A 24,202-nucleotide genomic window follows, 5' to 3' on the forward strand; every position below is an offset into this window, starting at 1 on the left:
TCCATTCAAGGTTGGTCTGGTTTTCCTGTAATCATGAATATTTTGATACAATTACAACATATCGTGAATATATATATATATCTATCTGTTAAACGTGACTCATCCTTCCAAATTTCAGTAAAACAAAAAACAACACAAATGTAATATTATCTGAGAAAAATAATCGCGAGAAAACACCTAAATGGCTGAAAACATTCCTGAGGCGAGCGTGAGCTTTTTACTTTGTGTGTGTGAGAGAAACAAAAAGCGCGGCAAAAAGTGCTTAGCATAATTATAAACGACCCACACCAGCCAACTATTTACCCAGATAGCAAGAAGATCTGGACAAATTCTGGATTACTTCTGGCACTTCTATTTGGATCTGGCAGTGAAATTTTAACACATTTGTGTGAAATAGCATTTGGTTAAAATCTGGTGTGAGTCTGGTCAACCAAAAGAAAAAAATACAGACATTAGTTTGGCTGAACGTTAGCTTGAGTCTGGTCAACCAATATTTGCTGATTTATTTATGAATTAATTTGTGTAATTAACTACACAAGTAACCCATTAATCACAGATTTATTTACAGGTGTGCAAATCCGGACATCTCACACAGTAATAATGAGATACGACAACTAGCGTAAATGCTGTTGCTCATTTGAGCTGTAAACAAGAACTCCAGTATTGTCAAATGTCACATCACTATAACAATATGACTTTTATTTTAAAATATATTACTAATAACATTAATCTGAACTTTGTAGGTCCATACAATGCAAGTGAATGGTGGCCAGAACATTGAAGCTCCAAAAATCACATAAACACAGCATAATAGTAATCCATACTCCATGGTTTAATCCATGTCTTCAGAAGTAATAGGTGCTGGTGAGAAACAGATCAATATTTAAGTCATATTCTACTATAGATTATCCTCCCTGTACTGCAAATACTAATAGTTATCTTAAATTAAAATAATAATAATAATAGTAATTAAAAAACAAATTATGGGCTCTTTACTATTGTTACTAGCTTAAATTAATAAATACCCTAAAGTTGAAATTATTATAAACAATCAAGTGGTCCTAATTAAACAGTAATTTAAATTTTGGAATCATAACTCACATATATAAATACATTCTTTTTGACTGAGTACTACTAACCACTGATCTATATATATATATATATATATATATATATATATATATATATATATATATATATATATATATAGATCACTGATCTATATTATATATATATATATATATATAATATAGATCAGTGCTACTAACACAAAATTGTGACACATAAGCCCTTGTGCTTGAATAAATTATCCATGTTTGGTCAAGACAAGGGAATTTTTTGAGAAATATAATAATTGTTATTGAAAAATGTATATTGTTTTCATTCTTATGACTATTGTTGTTGTTTTGTTGTAGCTGGTTGATAATTGTGATTTTTGTGAAGTCATCTTGAGGGTGATTAGTGTTTCCTCTGGTGAACTTGGAGCCTGTTATGTTTAAGCCATTCTTCTTTACTCAATTGTACCTTACAAATGTGCAGATTTATGTGCACTAAGAAGTACTGAGGAGAATCCAATGTGCCACATGGCTAACAGTCATAATTTCCCTTATAATGTCTAAGACGTGCTATAAACCAATTTAAATAATTACATAAAAACAATACTTTAATCACACATGGGTACTTGTAACTGATAAACTGTACTTAAATCATTAAGTTTACTTTACTTGAGCCAAATAACTATAATAAGTATATAAGTAAGTTCAGCTAATTTGATTTTACAGTGTGTCCAGTAGGTGGCGATATGCACGAAGAATGTGAAACACCAACAACAAAAGATGGTGAACTCTTAGGAGAGAAGAGCACTGGGCTGTTTGAAATGGGAGATTTATAGTTAAAAAGAAAAGGACTTCAATTTTGCTCTGTTTCTCACCCACACCTATCATATAACTTCTGAAGACATTAATTAAACCACTATGCTGCCTTTATGTGATTTTTTTTTTAGCTTCAAAGGTCTGTTCACCATTCACTTGCATTGTATGGACCTACAGAGCTGAGATATTCTTCTAAACATCAAAGTCAACAACAAGAAAGACATACAAATCCTTTTTGGGTGAACTATCCCTTTAACCCTAAACATAACAGTACAGAGACCAAAAGAGCTTCTTAAACATCTTTGTAAATGTAGTATCAGGGATGTGACATCCAATGCACATTTCGGGTGATTGTTCAGAGCATGAACATTTGCCTCATGGTGGCGCTTGTCTGGAATTCATGACATCGGGTCCGAATTTAGGCACCGGAGACATAGTTACCAATAATCTCTGTATAAAGTTCACTGCAGTACTTTTTGTTTGAATGCATTTAATTTATAACATGTGTTTGGGGTGCCGTGTGCAGATTTGACTCTGTTTCTTGCCATCTGCTCTCTGGTTCTGATGATATTACACCACACAAGTCATTGAGGGATAGTCATTAATTTGATCAAATCTAGCCTCTTCACTCTTCTACACTGAGATCAGTGGTTATTTGAGCCTTGCGTGCCTCGATTACACAATAAATAAAAAATCAAGACAAAATATTCTGGCAATGTTTTTTGGTGTTTCTTAGAAACCATGTAATGTTTTTGAGAAGTGTATATTTACAAGCATGCTGTCCATCTTGTTCATGTCAAATTGATGTTTGTGAGTTCCAAAACATCTCAGCTGTATTCTATCATTAAACACAATCATCTGTGTGGCCTGCAGTGACCCTGCCATGTGAAAGCTGATTCAAAATAACCTGCTCATCCATGCTGCCCCAAAAATCCAACATAGACCCCTCAAATATCAAGACTTACAGGCTAGTATCCTATCTCTGTTTCATTTCCAAGAATGACAAGTAAAAAAAAAAAAAAAAAAAGCTGATTTATACATTTTAAAAGAATAATTCTGCACAAGTGTTTTGATTATATTTACTCATGTCTTATGATCAAACGCAACACTTAATGTTTTAATGTAAGCAAGCACCAATGAAATTTGCAGCCCTGTTACTCTTAATGGAATTATTTTTTTTTCTTAAAATTGTTGGTTCATATTCAAAGCTTATTTGCTAAAAAATATTGCAAAAAAAATTTATAAATATCAATCAAGGTCAGGATTTTAAACAAAAAATTTAGCGTTACAAATGGCAAAACTTCATAAAAAAATTAATAGAAAATAAAACATCTCATATGCTATTGACATTTCCCTCCTGGAGTTGATGATTCATATTTTATGCACCTCCTTTCACTCACATTTTAATGAAAAAGAAAAACAATTAACTGACAATCACAGTTTCAGGCATTATTTGTTACCATATTTGTGAAAAAGACCATGTGCTCTTTATATTTCTGCAGCCATTTAATACTTTCAATAGTTTGATCATAAAACTATAATGAGCTAAATCACACTTCCAATAAAATATAAACATCATAAATTTAACAGATCCGAGTGTAAACTGATCTACTGTATTTCAGTATATGACTGTCTGAAAGTCTGACCTCTGTCGGAAATTATAGTTTGCCTAAGGAAAGCAAAAGCCTATTATTTAGGACAATTACGATTTTTCCCCCCATTGGCACATCATTTTCTACCCTCAGTTTAAATATTATAATCCCCCACCAAAAAACTAAATTCTTATTCTCATTATTGTAATGTAAAAAATATAATATAATTTATTTGACTTTTAAAGTGAATAAACTTTTTATTATTTAAAATGAATTATATATCATTGTAGTATTTGTTGTACTACCCTCAAGGGAATTTATTGATTTTGATTTCAATAAAAATTATTTGATTATAATATTGTTTTTTTATTAGTATTAGAATCTAATTAGGATCACTTTTCAGACTAAACAGAATTACACAAATATATATACTTATATATAAAATATAGCAGTGTTTGTTGTGGAGATGTAACTCAGAGCAGGTTTCATTAGTGAAGTGTATCTGGAGGCCATAACATGTTTCAGTTTAAACACACCATCTGCTCTTATAACTTCCCAGCTCCAAGGAAATGGTTAGTTTCCTCCCATTAGTAAGGAAAACCTCCAAACAGCAAACAGATCATTAAAAGCCATATCACTTGCTGACCGTTAGAACCGCAAACAACATTTATCACAGGACTCGCTGTCCACACTGTTCACTTGACTCGTGAAGACTCACAAATACTGTTCTGCACGATTGGCCCTGTAGGACAACCTCAGAGAACACCGCTGCTTTTTCACTGAAATCATCTCTGCAGTACTTCCATGACACTTCATTAGTAACCTTTAACCAGACAGAACAATGATACTGAAAACACAAATCTGTTAAGAATGTCAATATTAATATATACTGTCAATATTAATATATACTGTATAATGTAGTCACTGGATACATCCTGCTCTTTATAATAATGTTTTGACTGTTGCAATGACATGCACATTAATATAAAGACCAACAGACAAACTAGACATATAGAATTAAAGACAGACAGAAAATTAGAGAGACAGACAGACGGACAGACAGACAAATAGATGGACAGACAGATAAAAACATAGAAAGATAGACATACAGACGATAGACCGACAAATAGATAGACAGACAGCAATATAGACATACAGAAAGACAGACAGACAAATACAATGAGAGGCAGACAGAGATGACAGACAGACACACAGATAGACAGAGACAATTAGGCAGACAGACAACAGACAGACAAATAGACAGACAGACAGACAAATACAATGAGAGACAAGCAGACAGGAAGACAGATAAGAGAGATGACAGACAGACACACAGATAGACAGACAGACAACAGACAGACAAATAGATAGACAGACAGAGAGACAGACAGTCGGACAAATAGTCAGACAGACATACACCCGACAGACAGAGAGACAGACAAATAGATAGACAGACCGATAGAGAGACAGACAGTCGGACAGACAGAAAGATAGACAGACAGAGAGACAGAAAGACAGACACAAAACAGACAGACAGAATGATAGATAAACAGACAGACATACAGACAGAAAGACAGACAGAGACAAAAAGACAGACAGTCAGACAGACTGACAAACTCAACAATTCTTCACATTGTTAAGTGTGTTTCAAAAGCGGTTTCATGACATCTTCAAAGATGAACAGAGCAAGTACAAAAAAATAAATGTCAGAAAGAAGAAAGTAAATTGGGTTTTCACACCCAGCTGGATATTTATTTTTACAATATACAACATATGAAAACATAACAAATATTTCAGTGTATAAAGGAAGTGATCGTGTGTTGTGAATTAATTTTTCTTTTTTTATTGCATAGAGAACCGTCTGCATTTCAGATAATGCATGCAACACCAGTGTAAAAATGCAAAATCAACATCCAGTCCTGACAAACAATGAGACATCATCCGATTCCACCGACCAATCAGGGCCATCACATAATCAAAAGAACAAAAACAAGCTGAATCTTCAGGTACATTTCAAATTAATCGATGCTCATAGAAAATTAACAAAATATTTCATAAACTAATATTTGTACAAAACACGTACACAATATGCCCACACCTAGAAATCATACAGCAAAAAAATAAAAAATATAACAAAACTGTCATACAGTGGATGGTGTAAGTTTGAGTAATAAGATAAAAGATAACATGTATTATCTTGTACCTGCTGATTCCATAAAAAAACAAAAACAAAAAAAAAAAACACTTTCCTTATAAATATACAATGCCAGCTACAAATATACAAACACTCACACAGTGCTATTCACACATCATGCTCCAGTAATAATTCATTTAAAGAAACAGTCCACCAAAAATGAAAGTTTTGTTATTTACTCACTTTTAAGTAATTCCAAATCTGCATGTCTTTCTTTCCTTTCCAAACACAAAAAGAGATATTTAGCAGAATTATCAAGCTGTTCTTTTCCATATAATGAAAACAGACAGTGACCAGGATCTGTCCAGCTCCAAAATGGAGATAAACACTATAAAGCAACATTTGGTTACCAGACCCATGCCAGACCCAATGACTTTTTGGTGATTCAAACAAAATGTCCTATTTTACTCCAAAATGAAAAGAAACACTAGAAATTATATTTTGCATCTGGAAAATGAAGCATATTTTTAGGGCTATTAAGAGTTTTTACACTGTGAAATAATGTTCATGAAATTTCCACACATTTTACCTTTAAATTGTATATATTATTTAAATCGTGATTGTTTTACAGTAATGGGAACTACGCCCCCCCCCCCCCCCAATGGAATGGATCAATGGAAATAAATCTACGCCCTTGTACACAGAAGAAAGTCATACAAGTTTGGAACGACATGGTGAGTAAATTATGACAACATCTTTATTTTTGGGTCAACCCTCCTATGGTATTCGGTAATAATACATTTTCCTCATTTAATAAAAAGGGTTTTCTTTATCTGAGCAGTTCAAGACTTGGTGACTTTTCCTCCATTTGCCATTTGAACATACAAAAAAAAAAATAAAACCTTGATTAAATAAGTCAAAATGGTTGTAAAAAAAAATCGACACCTTCGGTATTCGTGACCAAAACTGACCGACCATTGAAAATGAATGGCATAGACCAAAAAAACAGACAGAAATTACAGGGTGAGACTTTAAAACATCATCAGTGCGAAACATACACACATACACAAACACACTTACACACACACAAAAATGAACTGGTGAGACTATAACACAGAGCATTATTTTTCTACATTTGTCAAAATCATACAAAATCAGTCACAATGCTAAACACACACTCAGAAATGAAGGGGTGAGATGATCACAACGCAGAACAAACACGCACGCGCACACACAGACAGAGAGAGAGAGAGAGAACCAGGGCATCAATAAGTGAAGCTCTACAGCCATCTTTTGGTCATTGTCGGCATTACAAGTGATCTGTTGTTTTCTAGTTGATGACAGCAATCTGACACACACACACACACACACACACACACACACTCACTCACGTTTGCTAAATAAATTTTTACTATATAAACTCTGATTCTTCTGTTTTATACTGTACTGGAATCAGATTTTTGCAGTTAATTTCTGTTTCTTGATGTTCATTTCTTGACATTATTATGCATTTATGAGTTATTAACTTTTTATGTTTTATATAAATTATTTGTGGAAAAATGCATAATCTGTGTCTTGTAACACCATGGTCAGGTTTGATTGCAACCATAATGACATTAACTGAAAAACTGACATTTCATAAAAAAAAAGAAAAAAAGAGCAAAGCCATATATATATATATATCATGTGAAAAAGCTCCTAGAATAAAGTATATTATTAAACAACCTGTTTTATGAATCCATCAGCCCCTGTTCATTTTCATACTTTCACAGGCTCACCTGCATAACGTTAACCAGTATGACGAGTATTAACCAGTAATACTGAAATTTCTTGAGCTCTTGAGCAGAAAAAGGACATAAACCAGTACAAAAACAAGGTGAAACAGATGTTCACGCATATCGTGTGATGTCACAGATGTCTGGAATCCTTCATCCTTCACAGACTCTTTTGAGTTCTAAATTGAGTTCTGTGTTTCATTGGTTCCCTCACACAAACCAAGCTAGAAAAAACAACAAATTTCACCGGAAGACTCCTTTGCATCCAGTAATCTGTACTGTTTGAATTTGACTCTTGTCCCATTTTGCTTGTTCCTGTAGCTCAACTGGTAGAGCATCAAACTAGGAAGGCCATGGTCATGGGTTCGAATCCCAGAGAGTGTGCAAAATGCACATATTATCCAATTCACTTTGGAAAAAAGCGTATATCAAATGCATAAATGTAAAACTTGAACAAGTGTGCCGCATGCTCAGTGAGTGTTAGGCTGCAATTATTGCAACGCATGTGATCAATTGAACATTGACTTCCACTTTAAAAGGAAATGCAACTAGAAAACTACATTGGGTCCCTTGTATCTGCACGCCACTCAGTTTCTGCATCTTTTTGTTTGAGATGCTGATTGCACATGCGACCTGTATGTCCATTCGTTTTCCGATGCATCTATGTGGACAGATGTGGGTGTGTAACCATTGTCACACATACACAAACAAACAAGCATAAAATGTGTGTTAGTGTGTGTGTGCGGATCAACTGTGCATGTAGCTGCAAGGTGAATCCAAAGATGGAAAGTCATATTTGCCAAGAGGAGAGGGGTAGTATGTGGTGGCATAGACGTTGGTCTGTGGCAAAGGCGTAGGAAAGAAGTTGCAGCTTTCATCTGGCGGAAGCAGGTTATTCTTATTCAGAGTCTGAAGGGAAGAAAAGAGGCACACAAAAGTGAGTTCACATGGATTTTTCAAAACTCTTTTTGACATTTCAAAGGGCACAGTGTGATTTAAATCATACTGCGGCAGTCTTGTGATGTTGACTATTGAAGGATACACATTGGGTACTGGAAAATGAAGACTGATAGATGAGAGGGAATTATGGAATTAGAGACATTTCCTAAAAGACAAATTGCATTGAGTAGGGCTCGTCGACTAGCGGCCCATAGGCTGAATTCGGCCAATCAATCATTTTATGAGTCTCTTCGGTTGAAATCGCTGCGATGTTTGATGCATACGAGTGGTCCGTGGTTTCATATTTAGTCTGGAGCATGCGCTTAAGCTTTTAAGCTTTTAACCGGCACAGCTAAGTCTCGCACATTTGATTGCGTGTGATCCAATCAAATTTATGCGAATAACTCTCATGCTAAATATCTTCTGGATTCTCAACAAGTGCACATGCACATACATTTATTCTTACCCAAGTAAGTGGTTTTAGTTGGCTCCAAATGTAATGACGTGAACATATTGATGAATCAGATTAAACCATTGCCGGTTTTATGCAAAAACGTGTGTACAAGTGGTTAGTGAATGAGACCATCCTATGTTTGGTTCTACATACATTACAGCTGTCAACACTAAACCCTGTTCATCAAATACAGTTAAATATTACACTTTAAAGTGAAACTTTCTCCTCATTTTAAACTGAGGTAGAACAGTTGCCCGGAAATTAAAAAAATACTTAACGGTATTAATGTTAATGAAGAGGGGGGTCTAATCAAATTCATAAAACTTTATATAAAATGAAAATAGAACAAGACAATATTCTTAAATCTGATTAAATTAATCTGAGCGGTACAAGGCTTGATGACTTTTCCTAAAGTTGCAACCTGAACACACACACAAAACAAATGTTCAGATGAGTCTAGGTGGTTTTATCAAACAGTCACCTGTTCATACTTTTCATGTCAAATTGTAATTGCCATAGGAAATGAATGGGTGAGACTATAACACAGAGCATTTTTTTAATCATTTGTCAAATTATAAAACAATAAATCAGACACAATGCAGAACACACATACATACACACACACACACACACACACATATACACACACACTCACGCACACAGATATACACACACACACACATATATACACACGCATATTACACACACACGTATACACACACTCACACACACACAAGCATACACACACACATACACACATAAATACAGTACAAACACATACACCTTTACACACACATATTACACACACGTGCGCGCACATATACGCACACACTCACATATACACATATGCACAGACACACACTTACACACACACACACACACATATATATATATATTTATATATACACACACACACACACACAGAAATTAATTATATAACACTATAACAGAGTAATTGTTTTTTAATTTTCCAAATAAAAATAAAAACAGCCACAAGACACACAGAAACACACTTCAAAGTCTCAAAGTCTTAGTCTCAACACACTGTGAGAAAGTTTATGCTTTGGGATCTGCACACCATGGTCAGTTTGACTGTAATCATATTTCAAAAATATAATCGCAAAATCTCACCCTTCAACACACACAAATAAAGCTAAAATATGACAAATAATTGACTTTTATAATGTCTAAATATACATCCAAATATACATCAAATCTAGTTTGTTACAACATTGACTTATTGAGATCAGCAAATGCATGGAGCACTGAAGCCATCTACAATCCATAGTTGTCATTTTTTATATATTGGTTATTTTTATTCCAGCAGATTTCACCAGAGACAAAGGGTTTTATTGAAGTGAAGATACCATACTGTACAATGTGCTTATTTTATATGAACATAAATGGAGTAATTGAGTAATTTAGAGGTAAATAAGGTCAAAAATACCATAAACTACCAAAAGTATTTTGTTTATTTCTACTTTAGTGTTTTTACTTTAGTGAAGAGGGTTATTGCATTTCTTTAAAAAAAATTGTGGGGTTTCCACATTTGATGTCTTGTGTCAAATGCGACCCATACAGTGCTTCTATTCAATCTTTAACGATTTATCGAAAACAAAACATTGGATTTTTTTTATATAATGTTGCACAACTGAGTATGACGGTATAAACATTGATGAAAATGTATAGTCAGTACAACAGCACTCTTGTTTGTTAGATATTACTTAAATACTATTATATGATTATTTTTCTTATTATTATTATTAATACTGTACATTACCCCATTTTCAATTTGAAAGTTTGGCCCTCAAAAGTAAGTACATCACTGATGTAAAGCAATACAGAAAAGGTGCCTTGAAAGAGCACTAAGTTATGATGGGATACCTTGAACTCCATGGGTGTGTACAGGTCGTTCTTGGCCGCACAGCTGTTTTCTTTATAGTGCAGGTGATTGGGGGTGCTGGGATGAATCACTGCAGATTCTTGGGGAGGTTTATGGAGTCTTTGACAGTACACATACACCAGAAGAGACAGGAGAACGGCTCCCAGAAAACAACAAACTCCAGTCAGCACCAAGTGAAACAGAGAGAACCCTACAAGGGACAAAATCAATTTCAGACATTTCCTCAAAGTTTTCTCACTCCTTGAGAAAATACATGCAAATCAGCTTCTAGCATTTCGAGAACAGGCCCTGACCACTAAATATAAAAAATGCTGTTAAATTAATGTCAAATTGTGCTAAAGTGCCTACTGATGTATGTTGGTTAATGTAGGTTAGATTTACCTCCACAGTTAGTGCTCTTCTGTCCTGTCGTGAACACTGAAATTGAGAAATAGATGAAGTTTATGTTAAACATTCACAACTGTAGTCTGCAGTTTAATTTTGTAAAGATTACAAAAGTATGGCAACATTTTTGCTAAATGAAATTTTGCAGCTCCTCACACGTAGCGCGGCAGTTCTGAGGTGAAATGTCCACTGTGGTGCTAAAAGATAATTACATTTTAAACAGATGAGGTTTTTGAAGTATTAAACCAACAAAACCGACCTCCAAAACCCCAAAACTTAAACCTAAACCTAACCGATAGTGCCAACAAAAGAAGAAGTGGGTAAAAATATTAATTTTCTGATGAATCCGGATCTTCATTTGAACGATATCGATTCTTAAATCCCAAAATCGATCTTTTACTCTATGCGGAACACTACTACAATGAGAGGAAATCACTCTTATATAAACCAAATTTCACGTTATGCAACTAAAATGTATATATTTGGCAACTGGCTGGTAAATGTTTAGATATTGCTCACCAGTGTTTGTGTAGTAAAGTGGTGAACAGCAGGGAGATTCACTGCATGTTGAGAATAAAAGCTGTTCTGTGTAATGTATGTCCAAAGACAAGATCCACGCAACCCATTTGCCATTGAATAAAGTCTCTTTTAATCCCCTTTCTCTTCTCTACATTCAATTATGGATCAAAAACAACAAAAATATAAACATTTAATTCTAATCATGCATAGTACAGATGAGATAAAGCCATTTGATTCCTATTTTGTTAATATGTGCTCAATTACAAATACTTTTTACAGAAATGCAGCATTTCTTAAAGAGACAGTACCGTTTTAGCACATTTTCAACAAATTAATGTAAATACCTGTAAATAGTACAAATTATGCCGTTATGAAATTTTGCGGCTCCTCACATGTAGCACAGTAGTTATGAGGTGAAATATCCACTGTGTGGTGCTAAAAGAGAGTTACATTTTAAACAGATGAGGTTTTTGAAGTTTTAAACCAACAAATCCGACATCCTAAACCCTAAACCTAACCGATAGTGCCATAAAAAGTAGGGGTGGGTAAAAATATGGATTTTCTGATGCATCTCGATCTTCATTTGAATGATCTCAATATAGATTCTTAAATCCCAGGAATAATCTTTTATTCTATGCGCAACACTCTTCATTACAAATTCCACGTTATGTGAATGTATATGTTTGGCAACTGGCTGGTAAATGTTTATATTTTCCTCACCAGTGATTGTTTAGAAATGTGGTGAACAGCAGTGGAATTCATGGCGTGTTGAGAATAAAAGTTGTTCCGTGTAATGTATATCCAAAGACGAGATCCACGCAACCCATTTGTCATTGAATAAATTCTCTTTTAAGTTCTCTACACTCAGTTGTTGATCAAAAACAACAAAAAGACTCACACTCCGGTCCTTTGCATCACAAGTGCAATGCTTTATCTGTTAAGCTACTGTACAAAAGCAAGTAAATGTTGTTGGTTATGTAATGCAAACGTTAAAAAGTAATGTGCCATAATAAAAGTGTTTAGCTGTCATAAGATAGCATTGTGTGATGAACAGGGCACAAAAAAGTGTTTATGAACTGATAATCTGCCGTTTTACTTGTGTTTTGTGTGAAAGTGAATACAAGTTGTTGTTGTAGCGCCTCTAGTGTTTTTTCAACCAGGAATCTGCAGCGATATGGTAATCTGAGATGTGGAAGTAACTGACCTGAGCTCTCATTGGGCTGACACACTCTCTGGTCTGTGATATTTCCTTGACAAGAGGCGGGGTTTATTTCACATGCACGACTACGAAGCTGAAGCCCCTCCTCGTTACACTCTGACCACACCCCCCATCCACCTGACACACAGAGGCATTTCCAATTTAAAACATTTTCATAAAAGATTAGGCAAACATTTAATTTACTTTAAAATGTAACATGCATTAAGAAAGTAAACAGTCGAAAAACTTTTAACACCCCCAAAATAAATCACAAACTTCAACTTGACATTGTTAAGTGTTTTTTGTCATCTCACCTTCACACTCACGTGTATTGCAAAGAGCTTCCTCCATGTGTAAGCCAATGCATATATCCCCCGAATGAGCAGGGGTGGGGTTAGAGCAGGTACGAGAGCGCTGGTAGTGCCCACCCCCACAGGAAGTCGAACATTGAGACCAGGATGACCAGCAAGACCATGCCCCCTTCACTGAAAAACAGCACCAGTTATTACACGATTTCCCGTAGCAAGTCTTTTAGTGAGGCGTGATTGAGAATTTTGATGGCAAACATGCATCTCTCAGTGTAATGTGTTATATAAGCACTGAATGTAGTGTTTTATAAGATCATAGTTAACATAGTCATACTTAACAAAGTATCATACCTGGGCATGGCTGAATGTTGCAGTCTTGATACTCGACTGGCATCCCGCTGCAGGCAAACGGAGTGCTCTTCCTATCTGGCGTGCCACAGGAGCGCTTGCGTGTTCGGAAGCCCTTGGAACACTCCTTAGAACATGTAGACCATGTTTCCCACGAAGACCAGGCAGCTCCTTTCACTCGTGTAACAGGTCGACCCATTCTCAACAAGTCCTCAACCAGACCTACAGACAGAGAGGAGTGCATATATGATCATCTGACTCTCATTAGAGTTGTTGAAATCCGTCAGAGAAACATTTTACAGCAAAATTTGCAAAAAAGCGAAACTTTAAATGAAAAGTAACAATTTAACACAATTACTTCCTTGGGTGTTCTGCAAAAATGTAAAGCCTAATTAGTACTAAATTTTTTAATTAGTTTGCTGAGGGTGACTGGCTTTTCTGGCTTCAAAGTTATACATTTTTAATGTAAAAAAATTAAGTAAGTAAATTTGTGCACTGGTGGAGGTGTGGCAGACAATAACGCCCGGCAGGTTATTACAGCTACCTATGCATCTGTTTAGTTTTTTCTGGGAAACCAGAGACTAAAGTGAAAAGGGCAGCTGGAGTCCAGGGAAGACTGGAGGATGGTCAGGAAAGACTGGCTGACAGCAGGAAATTCTCCACAGGGGTGGATAGGCTAGTTACCTTACCCACAGATCCGTACAAATGGAACACCCTTTCCAACTATGAGCACAATTATAGGAAAAGAGCCCAGTGGTCCTCTGAGAGGCTGGATGGAAGATGGATCAGTTAGGACAGACAATATGGACATAACTGGAACAGCCATGGATAATGAGCAAAGGATCCTTAAAAGATGCAATTGCGGGTGGATGAGGGTAACAACTTACTAAGGCTGCTGATTCATCAAGGATGGATGAAGTGTGCCAGGAGCAGCCAGACACAGCATTGCACTGCAGCAGCAGGTCAGACAAGAAGGAAAGCACTGTGGTGCCCAGCCGAGCACCACAGTGCTAATGAATCCACTGTTGTGGAGGGGCACCAAGAAGACCAGTACTGCCAGCAGGACAGGTGAAGTCTTGCAATGTGAGAGAATGACCTTACTGGAAGGGTGGAGGCCTTACTGGATGGGTGGATATTGTGTATGAAGAATGTATAGATAGATTTGGTGAAACGGTAGTAAGGAAGAGTGGTCCCGGGGTGATGGGTCGTAAAGTGAAGGAGATACTTCAGCTTGTGAAATACCAGAGGCAGCTTTGTAAGGCTTGGAGGAAGGCAGAGGAGCAGGAGAAGGAGGGCTTGAAGGTATTGTGGGATGGCATAAGGGCTAGATTAGCAGTCTTGAGGAGAGCAGAGAGAATCCAACAGTGGAGAAGAAAGGAGCATGAAAGGGCAACATTTATCAAGGATCATTTTAAGTTAGCCAGAAACCCGCTGGAAAAAAAGAGGAGTGGGAAGCTGGTGTTGGCAAAAGAGGAAATAGAAGACCACATGGAACAGCAACTTGGTAACCCTTCAAAAACAACATGCTTGGCTCCCCTGGATACATCCCAAGGCCAGTAGAGCCAGTAGTGAAATTTGACAAAGATCCACCTAAGCTGAGTAGGTGAGGCAGGTGGTGGAAAAAGCCAGGGCAACTTCAGACCCAGGCCCGAATGGGATACCATACAAGCTGTATAAGATGTGCCCCATGGTTCTTAAAATGTTTTTGGAGACTGTTGAGGATTGCCTGGAAGAAGCAGTGCATACCCGTGGGATGGCAAAAGGCAGTAGGCATCTTCATACCCAAAGAGCAGAAATCCACCAACATTAGTCAGTTTAGGAGCATTGCTCTATTGAACGAGGAGGGAAAGCTTCTTGGTAGGATGAAGGATGTATGACTACCTCCTGTAGAATGGATACATAGACACAAGCTGCAAGAAGGCAGGTGTACCAGGTTTTCCTGCATCAGTAATATGGGAGCAGAGCCAGTCTGTCAAGAGAGATAAGACATCCACGTAGTCTGGCTGGACTTGGCAAATGCCTATGGATCAGTTCCACACCAGCTTGTTAGCTATGCACTAGAGTTTTTCAGTGTACCAGAGTGCATAAGGAGCTTGGCAGACAGATACTATGGGAACCTGAAGATATGTCATGCAATACAGGACTTCACAACGCAATGACAGCAACTGAAAAAAGGAGTAGTGATGGGATATTCAATCTCTTCCATCCTGTTCACAGCTGCATTCGAGATCATCCTAATTGGTGCAAGACAAATGGTCAGAGGAATCTGTGCACAATCTTGCACTTTGCCAGCTTTGTGCAGTTAAAAGGATGATGTCACAAGCATCCTCCAGACTGCTGCATATACAAACCGGCTCTAGAAAAGGCTGGAAGAGCTACTGGCATGGGCCAGAATGAAGATTAATCCAACAAAATCATGTAGTCTTTCTATTAGAAAGGGGTTGAGGGATGATCGGATTTCATTTGAGGTGGGGGGTTAAGAATCCTGGTTGTGGCAGAGCAGCCTATTCGAAGTTTAGGGAGAGAATCCACAGCAGATCTTTCAGACAAACACATGGCAGAGTTGGTCCTGAAGCAACTGAAAGAGGGCCTGGATAAGATAGACAATTGTCATCTCCCAGGCAAATTCAAGGTTTGGCGTTACCAATTTACACTCTACCGTCGCCTGATGTGGCCACTAAAAATGTGTGAGAATTCTCCAGTGGCACTGGCAAGGATGGACACCAAAGCCAACAGTTATATGAGTAATAATACAAATTATTACATTTAAAACTATGATAAATGAAAAGTGAAAAAAATATAAACTATTTAAATATGATTTAAACAATTTATAAAGAATGACAAATGTCCCACAGATGTCATTTTTTTACAACACACCAAACTATTTTGCCCCTAATAATTGTTTTTCAAACATTAGTGTACTTGTTAACCAATTCAACAAAGGTTTCAGTGAAGTGCATGCTTGAAATGAAATATGAAGTATGTTTGAAGAAAACAAAGAAAAATCGAGTGAAATATATATTTGTTATCGGGTGTCCAATTTCCAATCAAGCTATATTTTTGCCAAATTACACAAAAAGTGTGAAAGTATTATTTAATTGTGTATTTAGGATTCATAAAATGTTAGATATGAAATTAGTCTCAACAACGTTACAAACTTTAAAAATGTAATTTCCATCAGCATCACTTCCACCACAAATTCTCCTAAACACAATACAGGATATGAGATGCTGGAAATTACACTGTGGTGGGAATTTTCATGACTTTAAGCAAAAATGACTTAAATCTCCTGTGATGCATGTAAATGCACTGTTGGACACTTAAAAAAATTGTGAGAGTGTGAAAATGTTTTAACAAGAATACTTTCTAGAAGTCCACATTGCTAAAAGTGACAGAAGTTGAAGATACACCCAGATATGCATCGATGTACATGTGATTGTGTATTTGTACCGTCAGTCTCACAAACAGTAGCTCCATCAGTGGTGGGGCAGAGTCGCGTCTCCAGCTTGCGTTTGCCGAGCTGTAGGTCGTGAGGGTCGGCAAGGAGAGCCCGACAGGTATACCTCAACCTCTGCTCCTGTCTCGCCCCTGTTTGGGTCACATTAACAGGGTACCAGGGCGTCCAAGGCGTGGTTCGCCTCACCTCTGCACATTCGTCCAAATTACATGCCTTATACTCCTGGATGCAGTCACACACAAAAGATCTTAGCACTGTCTAGTGGTATATGAACTTTCGGTGATATTAGGATATATATTAATATTACAAGCCTTACCAGCGGGCAACCAGGACACGTGTTGCCGTTCTCGCAGGTTCGAATGCGAGACTGGACTCCACCACCACATGCAACGCTACACTTGGACCAAGAGCTCCATGAGACCCACGATACCGGAACCGGACATGGATTTTTTTCGTTACACAATCTGAATCACACATATTTAATCGACATAATTATCCTCTCCTCTAACAAACACTTAAACAGTGCTGGGTGGATTACTTGTGAATCGGGTACAGATTACAAATTACATGACAAAAATGCAATCAGAAATGTAATCTCATAGATAAAATGTTTTGTGTAATCTAATTATATTACTTTTAGAATACTTTCAACCTATTTCTATTTTATTTTATGTCACATGCCTTTGAGTAGGATAATCATTTTAACATAAAATGACAAAGAGGAAAACATGCTCAAAATGTTCATCTGTGAGCACTTCGGGGTAAGAATATGATGATAATGATATGAAAATTATCAATAAATTACAAACAATTTTGCCGTTGCCATGTTAATATGTAATCTCTAAAAGTAACTGTAGTCAGATTAAGAGTATTTTAAAATGTAATTTGATCCAATTACAAGTACTTCAGTTTTGTAGTCTGATTACATATTCCATATGACATGTATTCCATTACTACCCAGCACTGTACACACAGTGTTTTGGAAGCATTTGGAAGGCTGCGTGCTAGGTAGGACGTGTCATTTGAAGGCTGCAGTATACCGAGTGTCCTCCTTTAAACAAGTCTTGTTTAAACGAGACGGCCTTCATAGGACAAATGGAAACGGAACGTATCATGGTTGCTATGACAGCACATCGATCAGGGGTGGAATGGCCATTGGGAGAACCAAGTGGGCCGGTGGGTTGGCCACCGAACACCCCCCAACCCACGCAACAACTTTTGAGTCACCAACACCCCCTACACGCTTTTCTGAAACGAGACAGCCTCGATGACGTATGCGGCCAACAAATGCGACCTCCAGAGGACACATCCTTCCAAACGAGACAGAGCCACTGTATAAGCTTTCTTGTCTCACCTCTCCTCTCGTGCCTGACCCACACACATTCGTCCTCCATGTCGGGGTGCTGGATTGTTACAGGAACGCTGACGGACCTCAAATCCGATGCCACAGCTTGTGCTGCACTCGGCCCAAGAGGACCAGGGGGTCCAGCCTCCATTCCTGGACAAATCGAATAGCAGAAATGCCACATAATAACTCTTTTTGCTTATTTTCTTTCCTCCACAGCCATTAAAGGGACCATATTCTCCCTCATTGTAGCATGTTATTTTTTCTTAATTTTTCTCTATTTTACTTAGGGTTAGGGGTTTGTTCAAATCCCTGAGCAATAAAAATAGTGATGCTTGTCTATGCAACAAAAAAAAACATAAACATAAATGCTCTGTGTGGAACATGGGCTTTTTGTTGTGAAAGTTAGAATCCATTTAGTTGATCAAACCCCTTTATTTCAGAAGAGCAAGAAAATTGCTGTTATGTCCTCTTTTATAAGCCCAAAGTACTTCGGTTTTGACAGTCGAATGTTCAGTGAAACGCTAGCCTTCTGACCAAGGTCAAGTGTCTCTCTCAAAGAACCCAATAATGAACTTGCAGGACTGTAATAAGAAAATATTTTTAGTTTCAAGAAAATGAAGACTATTTTTTTCATTTTGACTTTATTTCATGAAAATTAATCAAAGTTTCCCCCTCAAATTCTCATTAGTGTAACGCAAACAATGTCATTATCAGTATTTTAATGTGAAAAAACATTTTATTTGAATTGTTTAAAAGCAACATAAAGGTAACATTTGTTGTACTGGCTTTACGTAAAAGCCTTTATGCTGATTTAAATACAGTTGAAGTCAAAAGTTTAAATACACATTAGAAACAAATTGTGAAAAACATCAGTTTTTCACAATTCCTGACATTTAATTGTAGAAAACATTCCGTCTTAGGTCAGTTAGGATTACTACTTTATTTTAAGAATGTGAAATGTCAGAATAATAGTAGAGAGAATTATTTATTTCAGCTTTTATTTCTTTCATTACATTCCCAGTAGGTCAGAATTTTACATACACTTAGTTAATATTTGGTAGCATTGCCTTTAAATTGTTTAACTTGGGTCAAACCTTTTGGGTAGCCTTCCACAAGCTTCTCACAATAGGTTGCTGGAACTTTGGCCCATTCCTCCAGACAGAACTGGCGTAACTGAGTCAGGTTTGTAGGCTTCCTTGCTCGAAGATACTTTTTCAGTTCATCAGATTGAGGTCAGGGCTGTCAGGGCTTTGTGATGGCCACTCCAATAATTTGACTTTATTGTCCTTAATCCATTTTGCCACAACTCTGGAGGTATGCTTGGGGTTATTGTCCATTTGGAAGACCCATTTATGACCGAGCTTTAACTTCTTAGCTGATGTCTTGAGATGTTGCTTCAATATATCCACATAATTTTCCTTCTTCATGATGCCATCTATTTTGTGAAGTGCATCAGTCCCTCCTGCAGCAAAGCACCCACACATCATGATGCTGCCACCCCAATGCTTCACGGCATGGTTTGGGATGGTTCTCTTCGGCTTGCAAGCCTCACCCTTTTTTCCTTCAAACATAACGATGGTCATTATGGCCAAAAAGTTCCTTTTTTCCACCAGACCAGAGGAAATGTATCCAAAGCGTAAGATCTTTGTCCCCATGTGCACTTGCAAACTGTAGTCTGGCTTTTTATGGCAGTTCTGGAACAGTGGCTTCTTCCTTGCTGAGCAGCCTTTCAAGTTAATGACAATATACGACTTGTTTTACTGTGGATATAGATACTTGTATAACTGTTTCCACCAGCATGTTCCAAGGTCCTTTGCTGTTGTTCTGGGACTGATTTGCACTTTTCAGACCAAACTTTTCTAGGACACAGAATGTGTCTCTTTCCTGAGTGGTATGTTGGCTGCGTGGTCCCATGGCGTTTATATTTGCATACTATTGTTTGTACAGATGAACGTGGCACCTTCAGGCATTTGGAAATTGTTCCCAAGGGTGAACCAGACTTGTGGAGGTCTTGGCTGATTTCTTTTGATTTTCCCATGATGTCAAGCAAAGAGGCACTAAGTTTGAAGGTAGGCCTTCAGTTCAGTACATCTATCAAAAGCAAATTAGCTATTTGTCTAAAGGCTTGACATAATTTTCTGGAATATTCCAAGCTGCTTAAAGGCACAGTTAACTTAGTGTATTGTAAACGTATGACCCACTGGAATTGTGATAATAGTCAATTAAAAGTGACACAATCTGTCTGTAAACAATTGTTGGAAAAATTATACGTATCATGCACAAAGTAGATGTCCTAAATGATTTGCCAAAACTATAGTTTGATAATATTAAATCTGTGGAGTGATTAAAAAATTAGTTTTAATGACTCCAACCTAAGGGTAAACTTCTGACTTCAACTGTAAATACAAATAAAAATATTTCAGTAGTTTTTATAATGAAAATTGAATGAGAACTGCAAAAATATTTTTTTGCCTAAAATAGGCTTCTAAATAAAATTTCTTCTTTTTTCTTTTGTTTATGGTGTGAAAAGTAACCAGGACATATTTCCATGAGCAGCTTATCATTGAACCTGCTTATTATTAGCAAAAGATCTACCACAGCTGAAAGCCCCCACTATGGCTGTTTCTCTTAAAATTAAATATTATATCCAGACAGTTTATTGCACCGACACCCAGTGATGTGTGTGTTAATAAAACAGAACATGAGATATAATTATAACATTCACTCAGAGCCACAAAGTGACTGCAAGATAATGGGACAAGCAAAACACAAGTCGTTTCTCAAGAAGTCCCACATGAGCCGGTTTGTTTTAACAAACAACACTGTGATTACACAGCACATCTGTAACAGCGTTTATGATTGATGGACTGTAGGGCTATGTTAAAGTACTGTATTATACAATACTGTACTTCCATTGCATTTTGTTCCCCATACAAATGGGTTTGGAACAACATGAAGGGTGAGTAAATGATGATGGAATTTTCATTTTTGGGTGAATTATCCCTTTAATTGCCATTGAATGTAATTAAAATTGAATTAATTATAACTGTGAGTCACTGCAGGGTCACAAATTCATCAGATGTGTACATGTGTATATTAAAGCAAGTATAGTTCATCTTAGTATAGTAAGAGTACCTGGAGCAGTTAGCCACCTCTATGTTGGCCCCGGCACACTTCATTCCTCCACACCGGGGTTGTGGGTTATCACAGGACCGTGATCGACACTGACAAGTACTGGAGCCTTCACCGCCATTGTCATGATTACAAGGCTGCCATGGTGACCAATTACCAAAGCCACCATCTAGTGTGAGGTTCCGTTCCTACAAAATGAAAAGGTAAAGTTCTTAATAGGACAATTTTTAAGCACTTTTTAAACTTTCTTCCTTTTTTTTCAGCACAATTTTCTATAATAAATTCAACCCAGATCGCTTAACATACACCCAAACAGTTTTTTCAGTCTTCGACGTGCTACCCGTTTCTGGTTGTTATAAACTCCATTGTTTTTTAAAGCTTATGTGTGAAATTGCTTCATGCTAAAATGTTACCAATACATTTTATACCAGTTAAATGTACATAGTCAACCATTTGTAGGTTGATTTCACTGCTAGTTTCTAATGCTTACTTACATTAGAATGTGACAAAAGGATCTGTGGTATCAAAATGTAATTTTTTGACATGGTAATATGTCCTACAAAGGGTGTACTGTTTGAAAAGTCAAAGCTTCTGCAGAGTTCGAAAATACTGTAAGGTTTGTTTATATTATGGTTCCTGTGGGGATATTAACCATCAGAGTTAATGGGAAATTTGTGATGTCTAATTATGAAGTTAATGAAGTGTCAAGAGAGAACAGGAGTGACACTGGACAGCAGTCATGCAGAACAGCAGTTTTTAATTGACATTGTCATATAAAGAGTCCAGATCAGATGGATCAGCCATCAGTCTCCATTTCACGGCTGTTTATCAGATATGTGTTTCTCATAGCAGGAGATATAAAGGTCTCCGTTTGCTCTCCATTTAATCTCATTGATATCTAGGAGAAACCACTGAGATATCCAAGACATCTCATTTATGATTTTTCTGTCCTTTGAGATGAGATATTGGCTGAAAGTGAAAGATTAATGAGTCTGTCATTTACTGGACACTTTGTGATGTTTTGGCTCCACTGGCTCATGTTGGAACTGTCCTCGATGGTCGTACAGCGTTTCTGTTTCCTGTCCCAGCCGCAGTATGGGTCCCTGGCACCCAGGCAGTCCCTACACAAACACACACACACAAACACACACACACAAATAAAAACACTAGATCATACATCATTGACATTGTCTTCATAAACACCACAACTATGAAGATTATGAAACGGAAAGGGAAAATGAAAAAGACAGGATAGGAGGGGAAAGGAAAGAACAGGACAGGAAAGGAAAAACTAAATTAAAAAGGAAAAATAAAAAAGCAAAAGCACAGGAAATGAAAGGAAAGATATAAAGGAAAAGGACAGGAAAGGAGAAATAAAAAGGGAAAAGCACAGGAATTGAAAGGAAAAATAAAAATAAAAGGACATGAAAAAGGGAAGGAAGAAAATAAAAGGGAAAGAGGAAAGGAAAAAAAAGGAAAAATAATAAATAAAGGAGAGGGACAGAAAAGGAAAGGAAAAATAAAAAGTAAAAGGACAGAAAATAAAGGGAAACATAAAAAGGAAAGGAAACATAAAAAATAAATAAGGACAAGACAAAGGAAAGGCAACAAAAAAGAAAAAATAATAAATAAAGAAAATGGACAGAAAATGAAAGGAAAGGGAAAAAAGAGGAAAAGAAAGGGTAAATAAAAAGGAAAGAATTTCTGTCTATAATCTAAACATCACTTCATCAAGGGCCCATTTCATCTGGAATTATTGATTAGTCTGGCAGTGTATAAGTCACCCAAGAATCTGATCAAACACATGTTTGATAAAGACTGAATAGTAAGCAACTACAAAGAAGGCACATCAATTATCATATTCTGCTCTGGGAGAAAAACAAAGAATTTGACACATCTCCAGTGATTTATTAGTGCCAACAGGCTTATCAAATTCTCCTTGTGTCCTTCAGATTAAATGAAGGGAAATTAAGCAATTAATTCACCAGCATCTTTCATTTTTAGGGATGTGACATTCTTTAAAAGGACTTCGTAATATTGGAAGTATAAAAAAGTAAACTGTGTAAGTTATCAGTAAAACCAAAAACTCCTTAAATGAATAGAACCCCCCACCACCCCCAGCAATTAACACGATTACATGCATTACTTACGGCTTAATCAGACACAAAAGAAGATAACCTTTAAAAGTTTTTCGACCATTTTGCCACCTGTGTGTAGGTACGCATGGGAGTGAATTTGTAATTAAATTTCTTCTTTCCATTGCATTTGTATGCCAAACACTGAGCAGCTTTCACAAACACAGTTCCATCAAAAAGACAGTTCCAATAACGGCCTCTTACATCACCAGACTCCAACATGTCATTCTTGTGTACCTGTGTGTGTTTGTGCAACATCAGTTGTGTCAAGAAGATAGTCCAAGGGATCGTGTTTCACATAAAAGTACTTTCTTCTATCTTTCTAGTAATTATAGCCAGCCTTGTACCATCAGCACACAAATACAAATCACTTGTGCTATAAACTAAACTTGACAGATGATATAGATAACCTCTCCTGACATGTGACATGCTAGCTGAAGGAAAAAAAATATTAAATACAAACAGAATGGCTCTGTTCAAAGTTGCTGTCTACTGTATAGCCTGCATAGACAAGATTCCAGCGACAAGCAATTTGTCTGTCCACACTGAACGTTAAACTGTTGAGTGATGCGCACAATCAGAGCCAATATGAATATATTTGATGCTTATTGTACAGTTATAAGGAGCGGATTTATGTCCAATGCAACGCAGATGAAAAAGTAACTAAGCAATCAACAGTATGTCCTTCCAACCCTAGGTGGCACT

At 36.8% G+C, this 24,202-nt stretch overlaps 1 protein-coding gene across 1 annotated transcript in view; it reads right to left on the reverse strand.

Annotated features, from left to right (window-relative positions):
* Positions 1-6,272: 6,272 nt before the first annotated feature.
* The window catches only part of sema5bb (sema domain, seven thrombospondin repeats (type 1 and type 1-like), transmembrane domain (TM) and short cytoplasmic domain, (semaphorin) 5Bb), an 81,236-nt gene continuing 63,306 nt past the window's right edge, over positions 6,273-24,202 (reverse strand). The window contains exons 11-21 of the mRNA XM_052130368.1: positions 22,366-22,483; positions 21,366-21,550; positions 18,237-18,380; positions 17,199-17,346; positions 16,876-17,104; positions 13,429-13,647; positions 13,084-13,254; positions 12,776-12,907; positions 11,050-11,085; positions 10,650-10,858; positions 6,273-8,281 (exon numbers count right to left, since the gene is read on the reverse strand). Of these exons, the coding sequence (XP_051986328.1) occupies positions 8,120-8,281; positions 10,650-10,858; positions 11,050-11,085; positions 12,776-12,907; positions 13,084-13,254; positions 13,429-13,647; positions 16,876-17,104; positions 17,199-17,346; positions 18,237-18,380; positions 21,366-21,550; positions 22,366-22,483 (1,753 nt within the window). The 3' untranslated portion in view covers positions 6,273-8,119. The remainder of the gene's footprint in view (positions 8,282-10,649; positions 10,859-11,049; positions 11,086-12,775; positions 12,908-13,083; positions 13,255-13,428; positions 13,648-16,875; positions 17,105-17,198; positions 17,347-18,236; positions 18,381-21,365; positions 21,551-22,365; positions 22,484-24,202) is intronic.

Source organism: Xyrauchen texanus, chromosome 7, assembly GCF_025860055.1.
Source record: "Xyrauchen texanus isolate HMW12.3.18 chromosome 7, RBS_HiC_50CHRs, whole genome shotgun sequence".
NCBI classification, from domain to species: Eukaryota; Metazoa; Chordata; class Actinopteri; order Cypriniformes; family Catostomidae; genus Xyrauchen; species Xyrauchen texanus.